Genomic DNA, 21750 nt, shown 5'->3' with positions numbered 1-21750 from the left:
TACAAAAAGCTGCAATACTTCGAGTAATGTGCAATTATTTGTTCATTACTTAAATGTATGCATAATTTTCTGATAACACACGCATATACAATTATACTTTGTATTGTTATTTATTAATATTCAATGATATTCAAGTAAACAGTGTAATATCTTAAACCTTCAAAATATTTATCATAACGTGAAAACGAGATCAAATTGACTTAATAGTTTTTATCGTTGCATTATTAAATAATTAAATAAATGTATCTAACATTTTACCTAAACGTTTTTAACTCTTAAAATACCAAATTGTTTTTATGGCAGAAGATTTTTAAAATGTCTTCCTCTCTTCGCAATTTAATACTTTAAAATATGTTTGTGGAACTTTAACAATAAAAATATCACGAAAATCTTAACACAAATAATATTTAATAAAAAACTTAGTAATTTTTCAAACATAATAAAACTTACAGTAGTTGCAGAATTTTTTCCTTTGTGGAATGATTAAATTACTTGTACATTAATATATTATTAATTAATGTGAAGAGACGCAACGTTTATTAATAAATAATTATTTTTATTTTTACAAGTTCCATAGATTCACATATGTATTATAGTTTAACTACTTGAAAAAGATAGACATTTTGTATCCTCTCTTTATTTAGTATTTTAAGAGTAGTATTAATATTTCAATATATTTCGGCTAATATGTTCGATCTATGGCACTGTATTTGTGTCCGGAAATGTTAAATACGCACGTACGCGTATATGAATGTCCGTTGCACTTTGTAGAAACTGATTCAGTATCGCATTTAATACATGGTTGTGATTCTCTTTTGTGAATTAAAAGATTCGCTAATACTTATCAAATGCATCTTTTTCATATATTTAAAATTTAATGACTAGATTCAAGCTATCCATGATGGAACTTTTCTTTTTACTAAATTATATATACGATGTGTAATACGACAATAAAGAAGTCAAGCAAGCGAGCAATTCGCATTCGAGAGCGAACATATACAAGAAAGTCGAATTATTAATAGAAAGTATATAACGCTTTCAAATTTCCTTATAAATCTCACTACTAATTCGCTGTATATATATGTATATATGTATATAATATATACATATATGTATATATATATATACATCTACAAAAAAATAATCGTTATATCTCACGCAAATACTTAAAATTAGGCTTGTTCTTGTGAACTCGTCTGGATTTAATATATAACTCTACACGAGTTTAACAAATAACATATATTAATTCGCTCGACTTTATAAAATAAACGCTTGCATAAACATGTAAGAATATCGCTTATCGTCATTTTCAATATAATCTTACGTTCAAACGTAAAAATCTCCATCGAATATATTTATGACACACACAATACATCGACTGTGCGATATCGTTAATATACAATTTTGGTATCTTAGTTGTATCCGTGCTGCTTATCGATGAAACGGAGCAACACGCGATACGATAAATACATACCCTATCCGTAATCGCGAAGTCTTACAACTTTAAGAAGCACCGTTATGTACATGACACGTGTAGAGATGGCAGATTCGCACTACTTATTTACAAAACGAAAGTGATCGCAAAAAACTTAAACGCACAGAGTCGCTAAATGTGTCTATGAACATTCCGTCAATGTCTTTAATCGTCGCACGAACGTATCTTTCGTAAAAAGAAAAAAAAAATTGTGCATTAATGCAAAGAAATGCCTTGTATCCATGAGCTGAGATCGCTGGTGTCTTCGCAACTAAGACTCAACGTATGCTTCTCGCTCTGTTTCTTGCCGAGTAGCAATTCAGCTGCCGTTCGACCGGTCAAGTACGCCCCGTGTACCGTGCTGTAGAATGAGGAATGAGTGTGTTCGCCGGCAAATGCCACCAAAACTCTGGCAGTTTCGTCCGTCTTGCCTTCTGTCTTCTCTTGAACTAGCGGCTCGGCCAAACTCCTGATATCCAGCTGGCTCGCACCGACGGCCATCGCGGTGTAAGAACCTCGCGTGTAAGGCTGTGCCTGCCATGTGGTGCGCAAGCAGGTCTTCGGAACCGGCACAAAGGGATCGTTGAGAAATCGCCGGAGAATTGTCGTACACACGTCTGCCACTTCTGTGGTGCTCAGTTTCTCCATATACTCTGCCGCGCGACCGGATATCCAACCGAGCAGCAGCGTGTCCGAAAGCTTGATGAACGAATATATCTTCCGAAACCAGGTCTTGCTGATGTCCCGCTTCTCCGCCTCAGATAACCGCTCATCGTCCCAAAGAAGCATCACTTCCGATACACCGGGATTCAGGAAAGGCCGTTCGTATTCGAGAAATATCTTATCCACCGTACCGAACATCAATCTGTCTATCGCATCGAGTTTATGAGCAGGTAACGACGGTTCAAACAAATCCTGAGCTGTCCTTTTTAAAACGCCCAACGGTAACGTACATATTACATGCTGCGCAGTGATCGTCTTTCCATTTTCACATTGTACTTCTATAAGATTATTCGATTTAGAATCGGATTTTATCGTAGGATTTGCACCATCTTGGGAACACTTTTGTTTCTGCCACCTAAAAGAAAAAGAATAACAAGATGTTTTCTCTGAAATTAATTCCGAATCCAGATTAGTATCTAATATTCATGTTGAATAATTATTAATAATTAATTAATGATAAAAATATTAGCAAAATACAATGTATATTATTTTAAATATATATTATTGCAATAGCATATCAACAATACAACAGGAAAAATACTTGGAAATTAAAAATGTCTCCTGAAAAGATTATATTAATGACTATCAATAGGTTTTTTTTTTTTTAATTCTTCTTATGCTTTCATATTTTTTCAGATGATTGATATTTCAAAATCCACTACATGATTAATTACTTCAAATGTACCTAATCTTCGTCACCGCATGCTTGGTAAGAATACAACTCTTTGGTATGTGCTTCGAAACTGGTTCTAATATAGCGCTGTATCCATTCGGAAGACTGATATTGCCGCCTTGAAGCTCATCATAAGAGCCCATTTCCAAAAGATCTACATCATCCATGCTGTCGCAGCCTGTAACGCAAGTCTCTCTCTTAAGTAGACAATTAAAAATCAATTGTCTTATTCTTCGTTGTTCTGGCGGCAAAGACGATAGATATATCTCTGCTTCCAGTGCGATGTGCGCCCCTACACTAGTTATACCATCAGGCGGACTATATGTACTCAGAAAATATTCCTCGCATCGTCTCAAAAAGCATACATAAGCCTCATAAATTTCTCGTAAAACAGGAAATGGCAATTGTTTTCCATCCTCCAGTGCTGCCACTACTTTGTGAGGTTTCGGCACATGTACAATGTCTATTAAACCATTTGCCATCGCCAGCTCAAATATGGGATTACCTAACACACCATGAATCCAGTTTGCCCCTAATTCAACTTTTTCGTTACCTAAATTAGACAAACAGATAAAAGTTTTGTAAATTTAACATTTGAATTTCATTGTATATACATTGTGTGATATTGTTTTCTATTGTTTATCTTAAAATAGTCTCAGTGGCAATATCATTAGATTTTTATACAATGTGATTCAATATTATAATATAAAATCTTTCTCCTGTCTTTTAAATCTTTAAATATTCTTATTACATATTATATAACAGTAATATACACAATATGTGGAATCTTTACATGTTTGAAAAGTATTCTTTTTTTTCAGATTTAACTTGTACAAATAATTTCTTTGTGCCTAATCTGAAAAATTTGTACTGAAAAAAACATTATGCTAAAATAACTAATTTTGCAAAAATTTTATATGAAATAATTTGTACAAGATTACTTTATATAAAATTATTGATTGACCAACATTATATAAAATCCATCTCAATTTATTTGCTCTAAAAGTCCAGTTTACAATCTTCCTAAGCCTTTCTAAAAGTATTGGTTCAATTTTATTAATATTATTACATCACTGAGACATTTTCATAATTTATATATATTTACAAGTCAAAGAGAGGTATATAAATGGTAACTCTAAATGTTGTATTATATTATTATTGTAATTGTAGAGTTTGTCACTGCTTTATTATATTACAGAGCAAATAAATTTAGAAGCAAGTTAAATACTGTCAAAATAAGAAGGTTACGTTGATTGTACCAATTTGTGCGGCAACAACCCGTCCACCTATACGTCCGCGTGCCTCGACAATAAGAAAATCCGTCTCGCTGTTCTTCAACAAATGTGTTGCCGCTGACAATCCGGCCATACCGGCACCGACAATTAAGATTTTACATGAGAGTCGGTCATCTTCCAAATTATTCGTGGATTCCGCCATGTTCGTCACATATGAGCGATATCGGCTGTCAACAGCTGTATGTGTAATCAGCGACAGACTAGTCAAGAAAACACAGGTCTGTTCTTTTTAGTTGAACTAGTGCAGTCAGTTCATCTAAAAAGAACAGACCTTACAACAGTTGTACAACGTTGAATGAGCAAAAAAGTTCTTTTTTGACAGTTCTCTGAACAATTTTCGAACATACTGAAGACATTGAGCTAACAAGCTGTGATTAGTGCTTACTTGCAGATCTAAAAGTATGCACTAATCACAGGCGATATTACTAAACGATTTTACAACTATTGTGTTTTTCATGAACGATATTCAACATACGTGAATCTATCTAGACGCAATTGGACGCCGCATGAGGGCGCTTGCTGCTTGCGTCTCAAATCTGTCATTACTGTCTTGAGTTTAGTTAAACTGTGGTCTTTTCATATATTGGTATGAGTTTAAGAATGTTTTTTGACAGTGTAATGAATAATCTGCATAAAAAATATAATAATTAAATTTTATAGTGTCATTATATTAGAGAAATGTCTAATTTACTTGTGCACAAAAGTTTGGAATTATTGGGCTACGAGAAAGATTTACACAAAGGTTAGTTAAAAGCACACGTGTCTTTACACGATATAGACACAAGAAATCTGTTTCATATATGACAATTTGCAGAACATAAAAAGAAGAAGAAACGTAAAAATATCAAATATAAAGGAGTATTGGATCTAATTCCTGCTAAACACAGAATTACCTCGAAGAACGATAAGACAGGTTAATATTGATTATATTAAGTATGATTAAGATTTATATGCTGATTAGCATACAATCTATTAACTTTTTGCCTTATAATATCAAGTGCGATTCGTGGAACGGATTACGGGCCAAATAAAATAAAAAATACAATCACATATATTGCTAAATATTTGATAAAAGAATTAATCTTTGAAAGTTTCTTCTCATGGTGCCATTAGCTTTCAAACAAGCATTTGCAAAAAGAGATTAAGTATATTACTATATCTTTGTTTATCCTGGCGCACGAGCAATCTTGTGCTTCACTAAAACATGAATGGTCACAAATTAAATGGTAAGGCAAGAAGTTAAATAAATTTTCTATATAATAGTTTATATAATTATGTCATTAAATTTTATATTTACATAACTTGTATTAAACATTATGGATTTATTATTCTTGTAAATTTTTTTATTATTACATTTTTATGCTTTACTCAAATTACTACTTTGTACTATTATTAAATTGTTTAGTAAATATAGGCAATTAAACCAAAAATATGCTATAACTTCTCTCATAGATCTTGGTACTATTCTGGGACGATCCAGCAAAACTACTGTTTACGAAACCCAGAAGCGCATAGCTACTCAACAAGATCCTACTGATGAAAATGTACAACGGCTTCTGTTGCTAAGCAATAATCGAATAAATCCTGAAACGGCAAGCAAAGTAAAAGAAATTAAGCACATTTTACGAACTCATTAATCCTGAATTTCTCGCACTTGTTTTATATTTATGTTGAGTTTACTTAGCAAATTTTTTCTATATTGTTTTTATATTTTTTCTATCATATTTTTTTCTTTATGTAGTTAAAAGTATAAAAATAATTTGGATAAAGAAAAGCTATCACCCCCGATTTTGCTGATTTTTAGCGAAATTACTTATTTTATGTAGTAAATAATATTCCCAAATGGATTTTTGGCGCAAATGCACCTCCACCCTCAACCCCTCCTCAAAACTGTTTTTGTTAATTATTTCAGAAAGTATTCATTGTACGGAAAAAGTTGTCGAACAAAAAATGAAGCTCATAAAATGCTCTACAAATAAGGTCTTATACATATTTTATCTAACTCCAATATTTTAGTTATTATCAAAAATCTGAAGGCAGTGTGTTCCGTCTCCCTGCAGGGGGCTCCACCATAAAAAAACTATACACATAGGGTTTGGATTGAATCTCGCTTTGGGTAGAAACTCGTAAACCCACGTGGAACCTCGCTTCGCGTTGTAAAGTGTATACGTGGATGCAGTGAGTGCCGCCCCTCTACTTTTACAAGTTTTTTTGATAATAATGACTAAAATATTGGAGTTAGGTAAAATATGTATAGGACCTTATTTGTAGATCTTATTATGAGCTTCATTTTTTGTTTAACAACTTTTTCCGTACAATGAATACTTTCTTAAATAATTAACAAAAACAGTTTTACCTTTGAGGGGGGCTGGGGGGCGGAGGAAACATTTGCGCCAAAAATCTATTTAGGAATATTATTTACTAGATAAAATAAATATTTAGGCTGAATATCAGTCAAATCGGGGGTGATAGCTTTTCGGAAGTCCACCCAATAATTTAAGGTGAAGAAACTTAAATATTTCTTTGAAAGTATAATTTTTTTAATTGGAAAGCAAGAACAAATTAATTGATTGGAAAGCAATGCGAGAACAAATATGGTATTAAATATCACGAGTAATGTAGATTTAAATATGCAGGTAAAAATATGAACCACTCCAAAATAATCTTCTCTTTTAGCTGTTGCATCGTGCTGTTAAAAAGAAATACAGTCCACAAGAAGAGAAACCTAAAGAGCCAGAAAAGACAGTTTTCACTGAAGAAGATTTCAAGAAGTTTGAGCAAGAATATTTAGAGTAATATCAATCGTAGTGTGGAATTGTAAAGATAACACAACGTGACAAAAATAAAAGAGCAATCAGCGATGTTCGATAGCGATTATCAAAAAGGAAAGGTAATTTTAATATTGACAATAGTATTGTTTCTCTATTATACCATTTGGACGATTGGTCTGCCGTTTACCGATGACGACAGATTAAGATTTTTCTTTTATTCCCACGATTTGGCCTTAATAGTTCCCGCAAGTTTCGGTCTAATTTTTATTGGCGGTTTAATACTTTTCACCTTATATCACGTGAAACCGTATTTATTTCTAAATAAAACAGATAAAGTAGAGTAATAATTGAATAACAAATTGTTATAATAATGTGTTGGATAACTGTGTTAATCACAATCTATTATCATATGTGCCATGCTGTATAACACACACATACACATATGTATATGAGTTACATATACATCTTAATTCATAACACGCGATATAAACGCGTCATAAACGTGATGATAAGGGTTACATAATAGTACCATATAACTCCGTGTATGCTTTGAATTATTTAACAAAATTTCTCTAATTTGTCACATTTTTCAATACTGGCAAATTCAAAATGACGTCGAAGAATTCGTTTGTCATCGGCATAACTGGAGCAACTTGTAGTGGAAAGAGCACATTGGCTAATAAAATCCGCGACAATTTCTCAGGATCTGTTGTGATGTGTCAGGACGATTATTTTTTGTCATTGGATGATCCGCGTCACGTTAAGATACAGGAATTAAATCATATAAATTGGGAACTGATAACGAGTATGGATATGCAGAAAATGCATTCCGATATCGTACAGATACTTCAATCTCACAAACCAGATGCAGCAGATGGCACGAGAACGAGGATATTAATATTGGATGGCTTTCTGCTCTTCAAACACAAGCCTATCACGGATTTGTGTGATCGTAAATATTTTTTAACATTGACGAAGGAACAATGTTGGGAACGAAGAAAAGATCGTACTTACGATCCGCCCGATGTGCCGGGATATTTTGACAAGGTGGTGTGGCCTGAATACGTCAAGTATGAAAATGAAGTCACACGAGATAGCGAATTATATAAAACTGTAAGATTCATTGATGGATCCAAGAATATGGAAGAAATTTATGAGATGATTACCAAGGAGATCAGTCAATTATTATCTTAAAAGCGTATCTTGTTTTAGACTTATAACAGTTTAAATAAGTTTAGCCAAAATCAGATTCTTTATATATATATATATATTGAAAATTACCAAAAATAAATAGAAATTGTTACGATTTTATATTGTGAAGATATCTAATATTGCAAATTAAGATACAATAATTTACAACTTTCTTAAATATTTTCTTGTAAGAATATTTTTTCTGATTTAAATATGATTCTGTTGTTCTATTTTTCAAAGTATTAGGATTCTAGTTTAAATAAAAACAGGTAATTAATAATGCGAATACTTATTCACTACAAGTCGTCATTTTTCTTTTGTAACTTTCATAATGCTTTCTTTGTGTCTTTTTCTATATGCGTCGATGTATGTTTCTCATTATTTAGAAATGCAATAATTTGCAACAAGATATCACAATATGTTAATTTCTATAATTAAAGCATATATGGTGATTTCCATAACAAAGCCTGCTTTGGACGCGTTATAATTTAGTTAGCAGTTTTGAACTATTTGTGTAAAATAAATTGTCTATTATTTTATAGCAACGAGCATGCGAGAAATCACTTCAAGGGCTAACGATTTTAAACAGATAATCGTAAGATTTGTGTATATGTAAGCCTGTAGTTTTAAATTATATATGTTACAGAGATTTTTTGTGATAAATAGATTATTATGAATATTTTGTAAAAGTTATGAATTAATTATATGTTATAGAAATCTTACATTAATTTGTATCACTATAAATAATCGCAAAATAAAATCTCCGTAACGTATATACTATTATATTCAATCTAGTTATTATTTGTAAATATATTTCTATAAAATGGACATCACGCAAACAATAGAGAATAAAAACAACCAATATATGAGGCTATTAAAGTATTTCTTTTAATTCAATAGAAAATAGTTTTCCAGTTATTATTAATATCCAAAACAGGCTTTTATTCGTTGAAGTCTTAATTCTCAACAAGATGTTCTATGATTTCTCATTATTTTTTAATAAAAGTAACGCACAACGACATATATGTTACATAGAATAGGTGTTTTGTTTAATTTGACCTTGCACATTTGTAACGTTTGTTGTCGCAGGTCCGGCGGCTTGATCATCTTGATCGTTCTGTCCGCAAGCTTTGCGAACGTATTGCGGTGTAAGAACAACCTCTTCCTCCATTTCTAGCACTCGCTTATCTAATTCCGTACAAGCTGCCATTTCTTTTTCAAAATTTGCTAACATTTGGGGTGAATTATATTTTTCAGGATCATCGTGAAACACAACCATACCGTCCTTCTGATTAATAGTCGCAAAAATTTCACCGTCTTCGATCTAAAAATACATAAAAATTATTAATAAGCAATTTCAATTTATATATTATAGATATCGTGCATCAGAATATTTTATAATACCAGATAATAACTCACCATGTTTAAAATGTATTTCTCTGCTTCGGCAGGACCCGACAATTGAACTCTACTTGCAACATCACTTAAACTAAGCGTCAGGAAAGTCTTGGTTAATCTCTGTATATTCTTTTTGTACAAAAAAGCGAGCACCTGTTTCACAAGTCCTAGATTCTGATCCCTCACGAATAATTGCTGATACTTTGTAATAATGTTTTGCACTTCTTCACAGCTGTTAATCAGGTAGGCTGTAGCCAATTCCTGATACTGCTGGCTCAACGGTTTGATATATCTACTGATTACCTGGCTTGTGTATCTTGGCAGATTCAACACTTTTCCATGTAATATCAGGGAGATCAAGATGTATTTTTTATAGGCCTCCAGCATGATGTAGCTGACTGCCATTGCAGGTGTTGTTACACATACTTCGAAAAAATATAACGCCCGATCATAATTCTTCAATGCTGTATATATCATACCGCCATAATAATAGTATAATAGGAAATATTTAGAATCAAACTGGCCTCCTTCCTGACTAATTCCTGTAACGTCTATATCAAGAAACTCGAGCGATGGCTTAAAGCACTTAGACAGAAGACATAACTGGCAAAGGTCAGCATGTATAGAGGTCAACTGGCTGTCAAAGAGTTGTATTTTGCGAATTGCGCGACGCAACAATTCAATTCCGCGCAATGGCGTTTTTGACTCCACCAAGCTCTGTGTGAACTGATGACACAATTCTGCATCTGTAGAATATATTTCATTAATATTACGGTAACAGCACATTAATGAAGATTATAACAAAAGAATTCATATATACATGTATCTGGTGCAAATCTAACTTGCTCTCCATTACAGCCCACAATAAATTCCTGAACTTGATTGAATAGCAGTTTGTTTCCATCTGGATTATTGCCACCGTTAGTATTGGGCAGTGAAAATTTTGCGCAAAGTACTGCCAGGATACCTAAGGAGTGTTGTTGCAGATCCAATGTTTCTAAAACATTGTCCAAGTGTTGTCCATTCTTCGTCAATATTTCGCCGCTTTTGGTTATGATATCATACAGGTCTCTGAAATTACCTGTGGATATGCAATAGGTTATATATAGTCTTGATATTTAATCCCCTTATCATTTAAATATTCCGTTAAATAAGAATCACCTATACAATTACATACAAAATAAATTTAAAATCAAAAGTGTTCTCTTTTAAGAAAAGACTGAACACTACGCTAGAAATGTTTTACGTCGCTCTTTGTTTTGAGGTTAAGCTTTGCGATTTCACGACATTCGGAGACCCTACCTTGCTTTGAAAGCGTTCGAACATTATTTACAAATTGCTCCAATGCCGATGCCATTGCTGCGGATGCTTCCTTATCATCACCACCTTCGATCAACAATTGACAATTGCCTATTTACAGAAACTATATTTGCAACTGACCAGCTGAAATAACCGTTTCGAAACAGATGACAAACACAGGCGCTAGCGACGGAAGAAATTTAGAAGCTTAGCGTATGAACAGAAAAATCGATCAATCACACCTCCTGCATAAGAAATATTATAGTAGACCTGCGTTTTTTTTTACAGTCTTCGGACTCCTTATTTTCGCACTTGTCACCTCTTGCGCACTCTTGTGCTGCCTCTCAATACTTTTACCTATCACGTGATAAAATGAGAGCGAAAGAAAGAAGACGCGAAACTAATGTCTTGTGATAGCAAATATCAGGTAAAAATGTTCTTAATTTACCAATATTTAGATACGATATATACAAAAATGACTATCTATGAGGAACCGTCAATAGAGTAGAGAGACTTTTTCAAAGAGTTTAATTCCTTTAATGTTTATCTATTGGCTTTCCTTTAATTCTGAAAATATTACATTTTTTTGCATCTTGCACATATTAGCGCAAATATGGCGCCATTTAACTCTTATTCTGTTTAAATTTGTTAATCAATTTTTATTTTTAAAACGCGATTATTTGATAGCTATTTTTTCGAACGTTATTTAATTCCATACTTCGTCAATTGTTTATTTTCAAGATTTGGATACTTGTAAAATACAAAGAAACAAATGTATGTATATTGATTAAAATTATGTTAAAGCATACATTTATCTGAACTACATTTTGCTGAACACAAAAACAGATCAGCAAGATTGATTAGACGCATATGATTTCTTTTAATCCTGTTTGTCAAATATGGCTACGCTAATATACGATTTTAATTAAGTTGCTAGGTAACCGACAAATCGATTCTCTATAGCTGACAATCGACACCATGATATGCACTTGGCAAGTGCATTTGATGTTTGAATGCGCTTCATGAAGGAAGGATGTCGAGCGTGACGTATGATGAGCTTTGGAGAGCAGCTCAAATGTTGCTGACGGAAACAATCCAGGCAGACTCGGTTCTTCAGGGAGCGAAACCTCAAAAGGATCGTAACAAGGCGCACGATGTCGTTTCGGGATTGTATGTGAGATACATTCTTATATGCAATAAACTTGAGCAATGCTACGATCAAGTAATACAGCCGCAGAAGCGTTTGTTGATCAAGAGATCGTTGAACGCGAGCCTGGGTAGAATGTTGGAGCTGAAGCACGAGCTGGTCAATATTGATCTCTCGGAGCACAGCTATTACGACGATGTGCTAATCAAATGCGATGTGACGCCGCAGGAGGCCGAGATTCAGGTACCAAGATACTACAGACGCGAGCGAATCGCGGAAATCGAGGAAAGGCGGAGATTTATAGAGGACACGCTGAGAAATCTGGGCGCGCTTCATGAAATTGTCGTGCCCCAGAAAATTACTGAGTCGCAGGCTATACGACTCATCCAGGTATCACAAGCATTTTGAGAGCTAAAGTTTATATTTACACTTGCATTTTCGAAAAGGAAACAAATTATAAAATGAGAACATGTATAAATGGATTTGGATGGTCAATCTTTGATATTTATAAAACATTTACTATTATAATTTAGCTGAAAGATCTTGACCAACCTTTACTTTTAGATTAGGAAACCAGAATTGTATTTTAATCAAAACTAGTTTTTTTTTATTATGCAATCGTAAACATAGCTGTAAAACTGGCTTGACTTGCTATGAATAATACATATGTGTGTATATGTATGTGTATATTATTTAAAATATTTAACACATTCAAAACAGTCAAGTCTTCCAAAACTGATTTTAATTACAACAATGTTGCAAAGATGGTTTGACTTTTCGGTTTCAAGAATTTTTGATTTTTGATCATTCTTACTTAGAAATTTGCAAGTATAAGAGTCTTAAAATCCCACCACTATAATTACCACTATAATTAGAATAAAAATCTAAACGTATCTGAATTCTGTTGTCTGTGTTGCTGCAAATGCCTGAAAATTTATAATCCAATAATTAAAACTTATGCTTTATGAGGAAGCATAAATCTTATTTAATTAAAAAAGCAACAATATGTTGATATTATTTTGCATGTACTTGTGATTTTTCATGCCTTTCATACTAAGCTTTAACATTTCAGGCCCATGAACGAGCGAGACAAGGTCGAGTGCGTTATCAATTTATGAAAGAAATCCGTCAGATGAAAGAAAGATCGACTACCAAGCCAGAGGTGGCAGAGGAAGATGAAGCAAACGAAAAACTTGCAGCATTGAAAATTCAAAAAGTATGGAGAGGATATATCACTAGACGCTATATTCGCAAGAGACGTCTTGAAGAAATGCTATTAATAGGTAATAATTGCGACATCATCTTTGAAATTTAATTATTGATTTTTATTTGAGTAAATAATTTTCATATACTGTGTTGTCTGCAATGTATTTATTTAATTGCGAATCACTCTAATCTATTTGTTCTGATAAAAATATAAGAAAGAAACAGTTGAAAATAAAAAAATTATAAACAAAAAAGATCCTTCAGCTCTTTCATTCTATAGAAGTACGAATAACAGTTTTAATTAAATTATACATTAATCCTACTTTTGGAAGCATTTGCTTGAATATAAAGGAATAAAAGAATTTACTACACTCAATTCAACATGAGAAAAAGAATTTATTACACTCAACATGTTCTAATTCAACATGTGCTAACATGTGAATTGTCCATAGGAATGCTTCAGCCTAGTCAAGTGGTCACTGAAAATGCCAGACAAGCAGACAAACTAAAGCAGCAAAGATATGAAAAGCAATTGGACTTTCAGCGACAATACGAGGATCTATTGATAGAAGCAAAAGAGAGACTCCGCAAGGATAGAAGCGCGATTATGCAAGAAAACATACGGATTGAAATTCGAAATTGGATTGACACTTATTTTCAGCAGACGGGAAAAATACCCGATTTACCATCTGCCGAAAGCGGCGGCTCGCGAATGATTTTTAGCAGACAGGTAAAGTATTGCGACACACACATAAATATGTATAAAGAGTCTTGTAAAAAAGTTTTATACAAGAATATAAAAATAAAATATAAATTATATAAAACAAAGTGTCTTACATGTCATCGATTTAAATTAACTTTGCTACAGATTTTTGCATTTTGTTAACTACACTTTGTTCTCCTTGCAGGGAACCGAGAGCACTGTGAGTAAATCGACAACGTCGAAGGAATCGAAGAAATCAAAACGTTCCAAATCGAAGAAGGATAGCGAAACAGAACAGTCGGAGGACGAGACGGATCAAGGATTCAAATCGGTCCCCTCGAATTTCCTGCCGGAATTAGTTCAGATGAATCAAGAATACCAGGATGTTTGGAAGGATAAAGATGAATCCGCGAATCCGATGCAGCTACCTGATCGCGATATGATAGAAGCGGAAAAGATGAGAGAAGTTGAGGATGAAGTTAGAGTAGTTGTGGATCAGGCGATGAGAGGTAGGTGAGACTGTAACTTCTTAAAAGAAAGGAAAAAACCTGAAATGACCTAATTCTTATTTCTATTTAAATCAGTTTGCTCTTTATGCAAATTTGTTTTTCCAAATTGTTCTTTTACATTTACATTTTTACATTTTTGAAAAAACAGCACATAAAATGTGGAAAATATGCATATTACAGAATTTCAAACAATAATAATTGAAATGTATGTACATATTCAATTCGATTGTGTAATCATTCATTTTGTGCTAATAATGCTCTGATAACGTTCTGTATATATCGTACTGTATTATCATACAAGATAAACAATAATTATCATATGTTATTATAATTTATAACGTATAGTTGATATTACATTTGTTTAAATTTGTTTAAACATGACAATGATTTCTCGGCGATCAGTGACAATACAAATATTACAATCATTGTATAATTATTACGATTAGGTGATATAGAGGCTCTTCAGGTTGCATTAGACAAAGATAGAGGTTACAAGGGAAGACGCTCAAAAAAGCCTCAGAAACGAGTTCGCAGGAGCGGAAAAAAGAATAAGAGAAAGAAGGAGAAGGATTTGACGCCTGATAGAACAACCGAGTCTCTCTTCGAAGAGCTTCTCACGCAGGGCGTTATTAAGCTTCACCGCGAAGTTTCGTTGGATGAGTTCAAAGGTGAAAAATCGTTTGCGAATTACGATCTTCGTACGAAAGAAAAAGATCCTCTTCCGACACTCGGTACGTTAAAGCTACATAGCGCTTAAATTTTTTACTTTCCTTATCCTAAAGCAGTAGCTATCGCGGCTTTTTTCTACAATCCTTTTTGAAAGAATACGATTTTGTTCTACTTTGTAATACTAATTTTTAAACATTTGCAATACAAAACTTAAAGAGTATTTTTCTAAACGTAGCCATACGTAACAATATTATTTTGCAAAGTTACATTGTAAAGAAATGAATTGCAAATACTACTGCGCAGTATTTCCTTATGTATATATGTTTATACATGTCATGCTGCTTAAATATGCAAAATGTTTAATATGGAAATTATTTCTTTTTTTTTGTATGCATGCGTAGTATTTTTTTCAAGAACTATTAAAAAGCCAAGTTTGCTTGACGGAATCATTATATCATCGTACATTGCATCGCTAATGTTCACAAATATAAATTTCTAAACGTCTAACTAAGAATTTATGCAGAAACTTGCGAAGTACAAGAACATTTTGCTATAATAAAGATTAAAAAATACTCTAAAAATTTGATCTCTTAATTAATTAATTATAAAAAAACATTCATAAATTTTATTTTATATTATAGCTATTTGTCTATCATTGTAAAAAGTTAAAATTAAAATCTCAAAATTGCATATAGAAATTTAAAAATATAAATAAAGAGAGTTGAAAATTTGTAAATAATGTTTGCGCATGATAATATAAACAAAAATTATCACATGTTATTACAATTTATAATGTATAGTCGAAATTACGTTTCTTTAAATAAACATAACGAATTTCTTGGCGTGATCAGCAACAACACAAATATTACAATTATTATATAATTATTACGATATAAACATATAAACATTTGCCAAGAAATTGATCTCCAAAATTTTAAATTGATATAGAGCATTCTTTATAATAATTAATTAAATTACAGGCGACATAAGACAACTCATCGCCGAATATTGCATACTTCCATTGGGCAACCAGGTTCTGAGAGAACTCACGCCCCTTGTAAGATCAGTTCTAATAGCCGGTCCAAGTCGCAGTGGTAAAAAGTTGTTGGTGAACGCGATCTGTACAGAACTCGGAGCTACACTTTTCGATATCACGCCGGCAAACATCGCCGGCAAATATCCCGGCAAGTCGGGATTGATTATGCTTGTTCACTTGATCTCGAAGGTTAAAGTTATTAATATTTACTTGATCGATTGTATATACTGATGTATGCACTAATTTTTCTATGATTCTCCGAACATTTACTTAAAAAATTACGAAATTTTATTGTACTTATATGAATACGTATAAGTATTTAAATATATTTGAATAATTTAATTTTTATCCAAGGTAAAAAATAAAGTTATGACAAAATGGACGGTAGTAGAAATGAATCAAATTCCTAACAGCAAGAAAATTTGAAGAACTAAGTAATAAAATAACTTTTAATTATTTATCTCGTATAGTTACAAAGCTTAAAATGATGAGCTATATTTGAACAATTCTCTAATATTGAAGGTATCGCGATTACTACAACCGTCAGTGATCTTCATGGACGACGCAGAAAAGCCGTTTGTGAAGAAAGTACCAAAAACGGATAAGACAGATCCGAAACGTTTAAGAAAAGATCTACCAAAGATCATGAAAAATATCACGAGTGAAGACAGAGTTCTGCTTATCGGGACGTCTAACAAGCCTTGGGATGGCGATCAAAAACTTTTATATCAGACTTATGACAAAGTTATATATATTCCTAGACCGGATTACGGCAGCGTATCTCTTGTATGGAAAGATTTGTTATACAAAGTGAGTAAATGCCATCTTTAACCAGTTCAGTGGTAGACTTTTCCGAAAGATTTGTGCCAAAAGTGGTAAGAGTCAAAAATTAAAATATCGAAAAACGGTGAAACATGGGTTCAAAGTTTTCGAAAAAGCTCCCAGCCCCCCTCAAAGGTAAAACTGTTTTCGTTAATTATTTCAGAAAGTATTCATTGTACGGAAAAAGTTGTCAAACAAAAAATGAAGCTCATAAAAGCTCTACAAAAAAGATCTACATATTTTACCAAACTCCAATATTTTAGTCGTTTTTACAATTAATAGTCGCCATATTGGATCCGCCATTTTAAATTTTGCAATTTTGACATCAGATTCGAATTCAGCAGCCCAAAAAACCTTAGGATATTAAGTTTTATGCAAATCTGTTGAAAATTATTGAAGTTATTTAAAAATTTACATATATGATACATTACCACGTTTGGCATTTTTTTTTGTACATATATGATACATTATTACGTTTGGCACTTTTTTTTGTACATATATGATACATTACCACTCAACTGATTAATTGATATTGTAGTCGCTCAATGTTTTTATTACATCGAATAATTATTAATTCTGTAAATAAGATTTATATGGATTATTAATAATTTGCTTCCATGTATTGAAAATTTTTCAATATTTTTGTTTTTAGTACTCAGGTATTAATCGGCAATTTGATACATCAGCTTTAGCAAAAGCATGCGACGGTTTTACAATCGGTACCGTTTTAGAAGCGATCAATGAGGTTGGTAACTAAAATTACAAATACATCTCAATGTCATATTGCTTGTCTATTAATTTTATATTTCTGCATTTATTGTGTTTTATGAATATATATTTATGTATTACGTATATATTTGTTTTTTTGCGTATTTATACAGGTAATGACTACAAAACGAATGGTACAATTACGAACTCATCCTTTGACGTACGTAGAGCTGGTAAATGCATTGAGTTTCCAAGATCCAGTATACCGTGAAGAGGAGGATGCGTTTTTAGGTTTGAGACAATGCACAATTTCCAAAAATATATCAAAATAATTAATTGGATAATATAAATTTTATTCTTTAATTTTCTCTATTAATATTATTACTTATTAAATCAGTTTATTAAAATTAAAATCACATATATGAAACTGGAACATTCTTTTAATGTTTTACAACTTTGTTGATTGCTATCTTAAACTTAGAACGTTAAATTATATTATTATTATGACATAGCCTGGTATTCCAAAACTCCAACCTGTCGACGAAAACAAAGAGCTCTGGAATTGGAACTCGAGAAATTGAACGAAGCAAAAGACGAGTCGCAAAAGAAGAAAGGAGGAAAGTAATGGAAATCATTTTCGTGTAAGGACACACTCATATTTCGTAAGGTAAATAAAGTTGTTTTTACATATAAAAAATTTTATATAAGATTTTGATAATTTTAGCATCGTGTGAGAAAAATTTTCGAAAATATTTTCAACGATATTAAAAACTACAAATTCCTGTAATCATTATTTTGATGATAAAATAATGAGAAAGACAGAGAGTAATCTTAATTTTTGTGAAGAGTTTTGCTGCGAGAAGCAAAAATAAATCAATGCATGATATCATTTTTGCGATTGCTTTCACGTGATATATTGCGTGATGAAGTGCATAAGACGGCATGCCGAATAATCGATTATCTCAGTAGCGTGTATCACTGTCACGACTCGGCGCATCTATGTCGATATCACCGACGATTTTGATTAGCGCAACTGTAATTCGCATCACTCACAAAGCGGCATCGTGGTGCTAAACAGGATGCCCTCCTGTTTGACTGTGGACGATGCCACAAAGAACTCGTTAAGCCTGACGATTCGTTATCTCATGCACTTTCTTCGGTGGGCGCGAAATTAGGCTGTTGCTTTAATCGAGTATATTATTGCTTTGGAAAAGAAGCAAATATAACATAGTGCATCACTTGAAAAAAATGAGCTTTTTACAGAGGTAATAAAAACAAACAATTCTAATTCTTAGTAATTTTTAATTTAGGATATAAAGAAATATTAAAGAAAACATTTTTTAAAAATATTAATGAAGATAAATAAAACGAAATGTTGAAATGCAAAGTATATTTTTGACATCAGTGATCCGAATCATCTTTTAATATTAAAAATTATTTTCGAAAAATTATAATTTTCTCATTTTATATTGCAAGTTTCCTCTCTTGTGAGAGAATAACTTTTTATCGCTCTGATTTGCGTTCGTAAAATCATACGAATGTATAATTATCTTATTCTGATATTTATGTAACTGGTCTTGTAACGATAACGACAGTTATATATTTTTTTCATTTAATGTCAAATGATGTCATATTTTTTTATTTTTTCAAGAAATTATCGCATGCAGATTTATACGTGTTTTTATTTAATTCTTTATACAAAATTTTCCTCTACAAATCTAACTCTCAATCATGAATTGATTAATTTTAAGCATAGCTGTTTCTTGAAATTGAGTATGGTCTATTTTTGCATATGTGGATATTTCTATGTGTATATATCCACATCTATATATGTATATATATATATATAATTCTTGATATTTTATGATTAAAAAAGATTTTAAGTTATTCAGGTAACCAAATGTTAACAATCAAATTTGATTAAATGGCTGTCAATCTGCCAACACTATTAACATTTGGATGATTGAATAATTTAAAGTTTTCATCATAAAAATATCAAAAATTCCCTCTTTAAAGTTGTTTGAGCGTTAATTAATTTTCTTAAGAAATTATTTAAGTTTATACCATTTGTACTTAGAGATTTCACAATTTCACAATTTCAACGATATTGATATTATTAATTACTGAGATATTTGATTTAAAAGTAAGAAACTAAGCGATTTCTAAGATTATTTTTCTTTTAGCAAACTTTTGTCCGAAGCTTAGTTTTTGAATTATTAATTGAAAAACATAGCAAAATTGAAATTCCAGTTCCAATTCCAGTTTGTGCACAAACTAGCATCTTTTTGCTCCTTTACATTTCAATTTTTGCTATTTTTTTAATTATATAACTCAAAAATCAAGTTCTATACTAACTCAATTATAACTAAATAAAATCTAAGTTTCGGATAAAATTTTATAAAAGGAAAAATCGTCTTAGAAATCGCTCAAAAATATAACATTTCACGGACATCAGATTGTCTTGAATCCTGATGCGAGATGAAATGTTGACCGAGATTACCATAGATCAAAATGTACATAGATTTATGAATAAAATCATACCTTTCGCTCCTTATTTGCAATTTGACATTAATGTTAACATTGACATTGTATTTCTTTCTTTACATAATTACTATTGTAATACTATTCAGTTTTGTGAAGACCATGACCAGGACCGCATTTATACTTTTGGAGTTACTCTAGACGCAACATCATCATGAGGCCTCAAAAGAACAAGTCTATTTCAGTTAATCAAATTTATACGCATTTTTTTTTTAAGTTTATTGAAAATAAAAGTCGACATGCATTACATGATGCAAAAAGGCGTAATTTAATAAACAATTACCGCTTACAAATTTTTCAGCGGCCTCTAGTTTTTATATTATAAATTTAATATTTTAAAGTATTTTATTTTGCAACTATAACTAGGCTGTTTTTTATATTGTCATTAGTGAGGAGTAAGATTTCAAAATGAGGCCCCAGCTTGCGCTTAATGCGCCTTATGGTAAATACGGCCGTGACTATGACCATAAAATCTGAAGATTGCAATTTTTTCAAAGCACATTGAATATTTTGAATTTAAAAGTAGGGTCATTTTGATTCTATTATCTTTCAGAGTGTTTTTAAAAGCTTTATCAACGCTCAATATATCCAATCTTGTGTTTACATTAATATTCCATTAACTGCTTTTTTGTAAAATCTTGTAACAAAGTTGTTGAGTGTATGTGTTAATTTTTATGGTTAATTTATATAATTATAGTATAATTTTATGGTTAAAAAATTAATGAGTTTTTCTGTTATTTCAGTATGTTATTTTCTCTTAGTAAAAATCTATTATTTTTAACAAAAATTTCCATATTATAATTAAATTAATATTAAGATAGACTTTTCATAGCATTAAGTAAAATTAAAGGCACTTGTATATCTATTTGCATCTCTAAAGTTTTATTTCATAGATTTAACAAAATACTATTTAAAAATATCTAAAGAAATATAATGCAATCTAAAGGAATATATTTAAAAATAAATCGTAAAATAATAGAACTCAAGTTTTTTTTATATATCTCGATTATTTTAAATCCCTTAAATTTGATAAATTTTTAGCTAATTAAATATTTATATTATTGATTTTATCAATGATATTGATGATTACTTTTCAAGGTTTCAGTTAATTCCTTGTTTTGGAAATATTAAATTTATGTCACACACACATATATATGATATTAATGATATAACAAAGTCAAAATGTCATTTTAGTGACTTGAATACATAAAATTGCATTGAGTGTTGGGAGTATCGTGGCATTGATTCCCACTGCTTCACGTGTTTCAGATCAGCGGCCACGCTGCGCAGCGCCATGCCACGCCGGTGATGTTATCATCCCCCTGATAACGTTGCATTACGCAAAATGTAAATGTAACGTGGAAAAGACGCAACATGTGACGGACACATGACCGTGAACTCTCCATCACGATCTCGTGAAATGTTAAATAAGCTCTGAGAGAAACGACGGGTCAACTTGTACGCGATTCTCCTTGTGACAAAAGATTAGACAGGATGTCGTCGCACGGACACGACACGCCGGATGAACGCGCGTGCGCACTCGAAGGCCGCACTCTTATTGGTCGCCACCACATGGTCTGATGTC

General features: G+C 31.9%; 6 protein-coding genes across 9 annotated transcripts; 4 read left to right on the top strand and 2 right to left on the bottom strand.

Annotated features, from left to right (window-relative positions):
• Positions 1 to 520: 520 nt before the first annotated feature.
• On the bottom strand, positions 521 to 4721 carry LOC105676632 (spermine oxidase). The gene is made up of 3 exons (XM_012374677.2): positions 4130 to 4721; positions 2883 to 3423; positions 521 to 2552 (listed from the first exon to the last, which is right to left on the bottom strand). Exons 1-3 carry the CDS (start codon positions 4305 to 4307, stop codon positions 1691 to 1693), a joined length of 1581 nt encoding a protein of 526 aa, XP_012230100.1. The 5' UTR covers positions 4308 to 4721; the 3' UTR covers positions 521 to 1690.
• LOC105676253 (active regulator of SIRT1-like) lies at positions 4714 to 7054 on the top strand. Its single transcript, XM_012373989.2, has 4 exons — positions 4714 to 4907; positions 4980 to 5078; positions 5618 to 5766; positions 6842 to 7054. The coding sequence occupies exons 1-4, from the start codon at positions 4844 to 4846 to the stop codon at positions 6959 to 6961; spliced, it is 432 nt and encodes a 143-aa protein (XP_012229412.1). The 5' UTR covers positions 4714 to 4843; the 3' UTR covers positions 6962 to 7054.
• LOC105676252 (nicotinamide riboside kinase 1) lies at positions 6916 to 9950 on the top strand. Its single transcript, XM_012373988.2, has 2 exons — positions 6916 to 7055; positions 7558 to 9950. Exons 1-2 carry the CDS (start codon positions 7026 to 7028, stop codon positions 8128 to 8130), a joined length of 603 nt encoding a protein of 200 aa, XP_012229411.1. The 5' UTR covers positions 6916 to 7025; the 3' UTR covers positions 8131 to 9950.
• On the top strand, positions 7026 to 7437 carry Dpm2 (Dolichyl-phosphate mannosyltransferase subunit 2). The gene has a single exon (XM_012373990.2). The coding sequence runs from the start codon at positions 7026 to 7028 to the stop codon at positions 7278 to 7280; it is 255 nt and encodes an 84-aa protein (XP_012229413.1). The 3' UTR covers positions 7281 to 7437.
• Positions 8992 to 11103, bottom strand: CSN3 (COP9 signalosome subunit 3). Its single transcript, XM_012374245.2, has 4 exons — positions 10828 to 11103; positions 10346 to 10606; positions 9547 to 10271; positions 8992 to 9451 (listed from the first exon to the last, which is right to left on the bottom strand). Exons 1-4 carry the CDS (start codon positions 10880 to 10882, stop codon positions 9155 to 9157), a joined length of 1338 nt encoding a protein of 445 aa, XP_012229668.1. The 5' UTR covers positions 10883 to 11103; the 3' UTR covers positions 8992 to 9154.
• An 11-nt stretch (positions 11104 to 11114) lies between these two features.
• On the top strand, positions 11115 to 21655 carry LOC105676406 (dynein regulatory complex protein 11). Of its 4 annotated transcripts, XR_010889468.1 has the most exons (13): positions 11115 to 11251; positions 11755 to 12361; positions 13044 to 13254; positions 13630 to 13907; positions 14086 to 14389; positions 14836 to 15120; positions 16039 to 16283; positions 16617 to 16904; positions 17569 to 17661; positions 17798 to 17915; positions 18137 to 18265; positions 18349 to 18889; positions 20255 to 20293. XR_010889468.1 is itself a non-coding variant. In XM_012374243.2 (12 exons), exons 2-11 carry the CDS (start codon positions 11858 to 11860, stop codon positions 18247 to 18249), a joined length of 2439 nt encoding a protein of 812 aa, XP_012229666.2. In that variant the 5' UTR covers positions 11115 to 11251; positions 11755 to 11857; the 3' UTR covers positions 18250 to 18291; positions 21435 to 21655. The 4 variants fall into 4 exon arrangements, 3 of the variants coding, with proteins under 3 accessions (XP_012229666.2, XP_012229667.2, XP_012229664.2); XM_012374243.2 differs by lacking the exons at positions 18349 to 18889; positions 20255 to 20293 and adding an exon at positions 21435 to 21655 and having other exon boundaries at positions 18137 to 18291; XM_012374244.2 differs by having other exon boundaries at positions 18349 to 20293.
• Positions 21656 to 21750: the final 95 nt, after the last annotated feature.

This window comes from Linepithema humile, chromosome 3, assembly GCF_040581485.1.
Source record: "Linepithema humile isolate Giens D197 chromosome 3, Lhum_UNIL_v1.0, whole genome shotgun sequence".
Taxonomy (NCBI): domain Eukaryota; kingdom Metazoa; phylum Arthropoda; class Insecta; order Hymenoptera; family Formicidae; genus Linepithema; species Linepithema humile.
Note: the sequence above shows the minus strand (reverse complement) of the source record. Positions and strands in the feature narration are given on the sequence as shown.

Coding starts and splice junctions, on each gene's coding strand:
- CSN3 (XM_012374245.2), bottom strand. CDS start 10,882: ATGGCATCGGCATTGGAGCAATTTGTAAATAATGTTCGAACGCTTTCA. Junction 10,272..10,345: donor TAGATTTGCACCAGATACAT/GTATATATGAAT, acceptor TATATTCTACAG/ATGCAGAATTGTGTCATCAG. Junction 9,452..9,546: donor AGAAATACATTTTAAACATG/GTGAGTTATTAT, acceptor ATGTATTTTTAG/ATCGAAGACGGTGAAATTTT.
- LOC105676252 (XM_012373988.2), top strand. CDS start 7,026: ATGTTCGATAGCGATTATCAAAAAGGAAAG. Junction 7,056..7,557: donor GCGATTATCAAAAAGGAAAG/GTAATTTTAATA, acceptor ATGACGTCGAAG/AATTCGTTTGTCATCGGCAT.
- Dpm2 (XM_012373990.2), top strand. CDS start 7,026: ATGTTCGATAGCGATTATCAAAAAGGAAAGGTAATTTTAATATTGACA.
- LOC105676253 (XM_012373989.2), top strand. CDS start 4,844: ATGTCTAATTTACTTGTGCACAAAAGTTTGGAATTATTGGGCTACGAG. Junction 5,079..5,617: donor CTCGAAGAACGATAAGACAG/GTTAATATTGAT, acceptor CTTCTCTCATAG/ATCTTGGTACTATTCTGGGA. Junction 5,767..6,841: donor ATCCTGAAACGGCAAGCAAA/GTAAAAGAAATT, acceptor CTTCTCTTTTAG/CTGTTGCATCGTGCTGTTAA.
- LOC105676632 (XM_012374677.2), bottom strand. CDS start 4,307: ATGGCGGAATCCACGAATAATTTGGAAGATGACCGACTCTCATGTAAA. Junction 3,424..4,129: donor GGTTGTTGCCGCACAAATTG/GTACAATCAACG, acceptor TGTCTAATTTAG/GTAACGAAAAAGTTGAATTA. Junction 2,553..2,882: donor CATGCGGTGACGAAGATTAG/GTACATTTGAAG, acceptor TTTTTCTTTTAG/GTGGCAGAAACAAAAGTGTT.
- LOC105676406 (XM_012374243.2), top strand. CDS start 11,858: ATGTCGAGCGTGACGTATGATGAGCTTTGGAGAGCAGCTCAAATGTTG. Junction 13,908..14,085: donor GAATGATTTTTAGCAGACAG/GTAAAGTATTGC, acceptor TTCTCCTTGCAG/GGAACCGAGAGCACTGTGAG. Junction 17,662..17,797: donor TTTTAGAAGCGATCAATGAG/GTTGGTAACTAA, acceptor GTATTTATACAG/GTAATGACTACAAAACGAAT.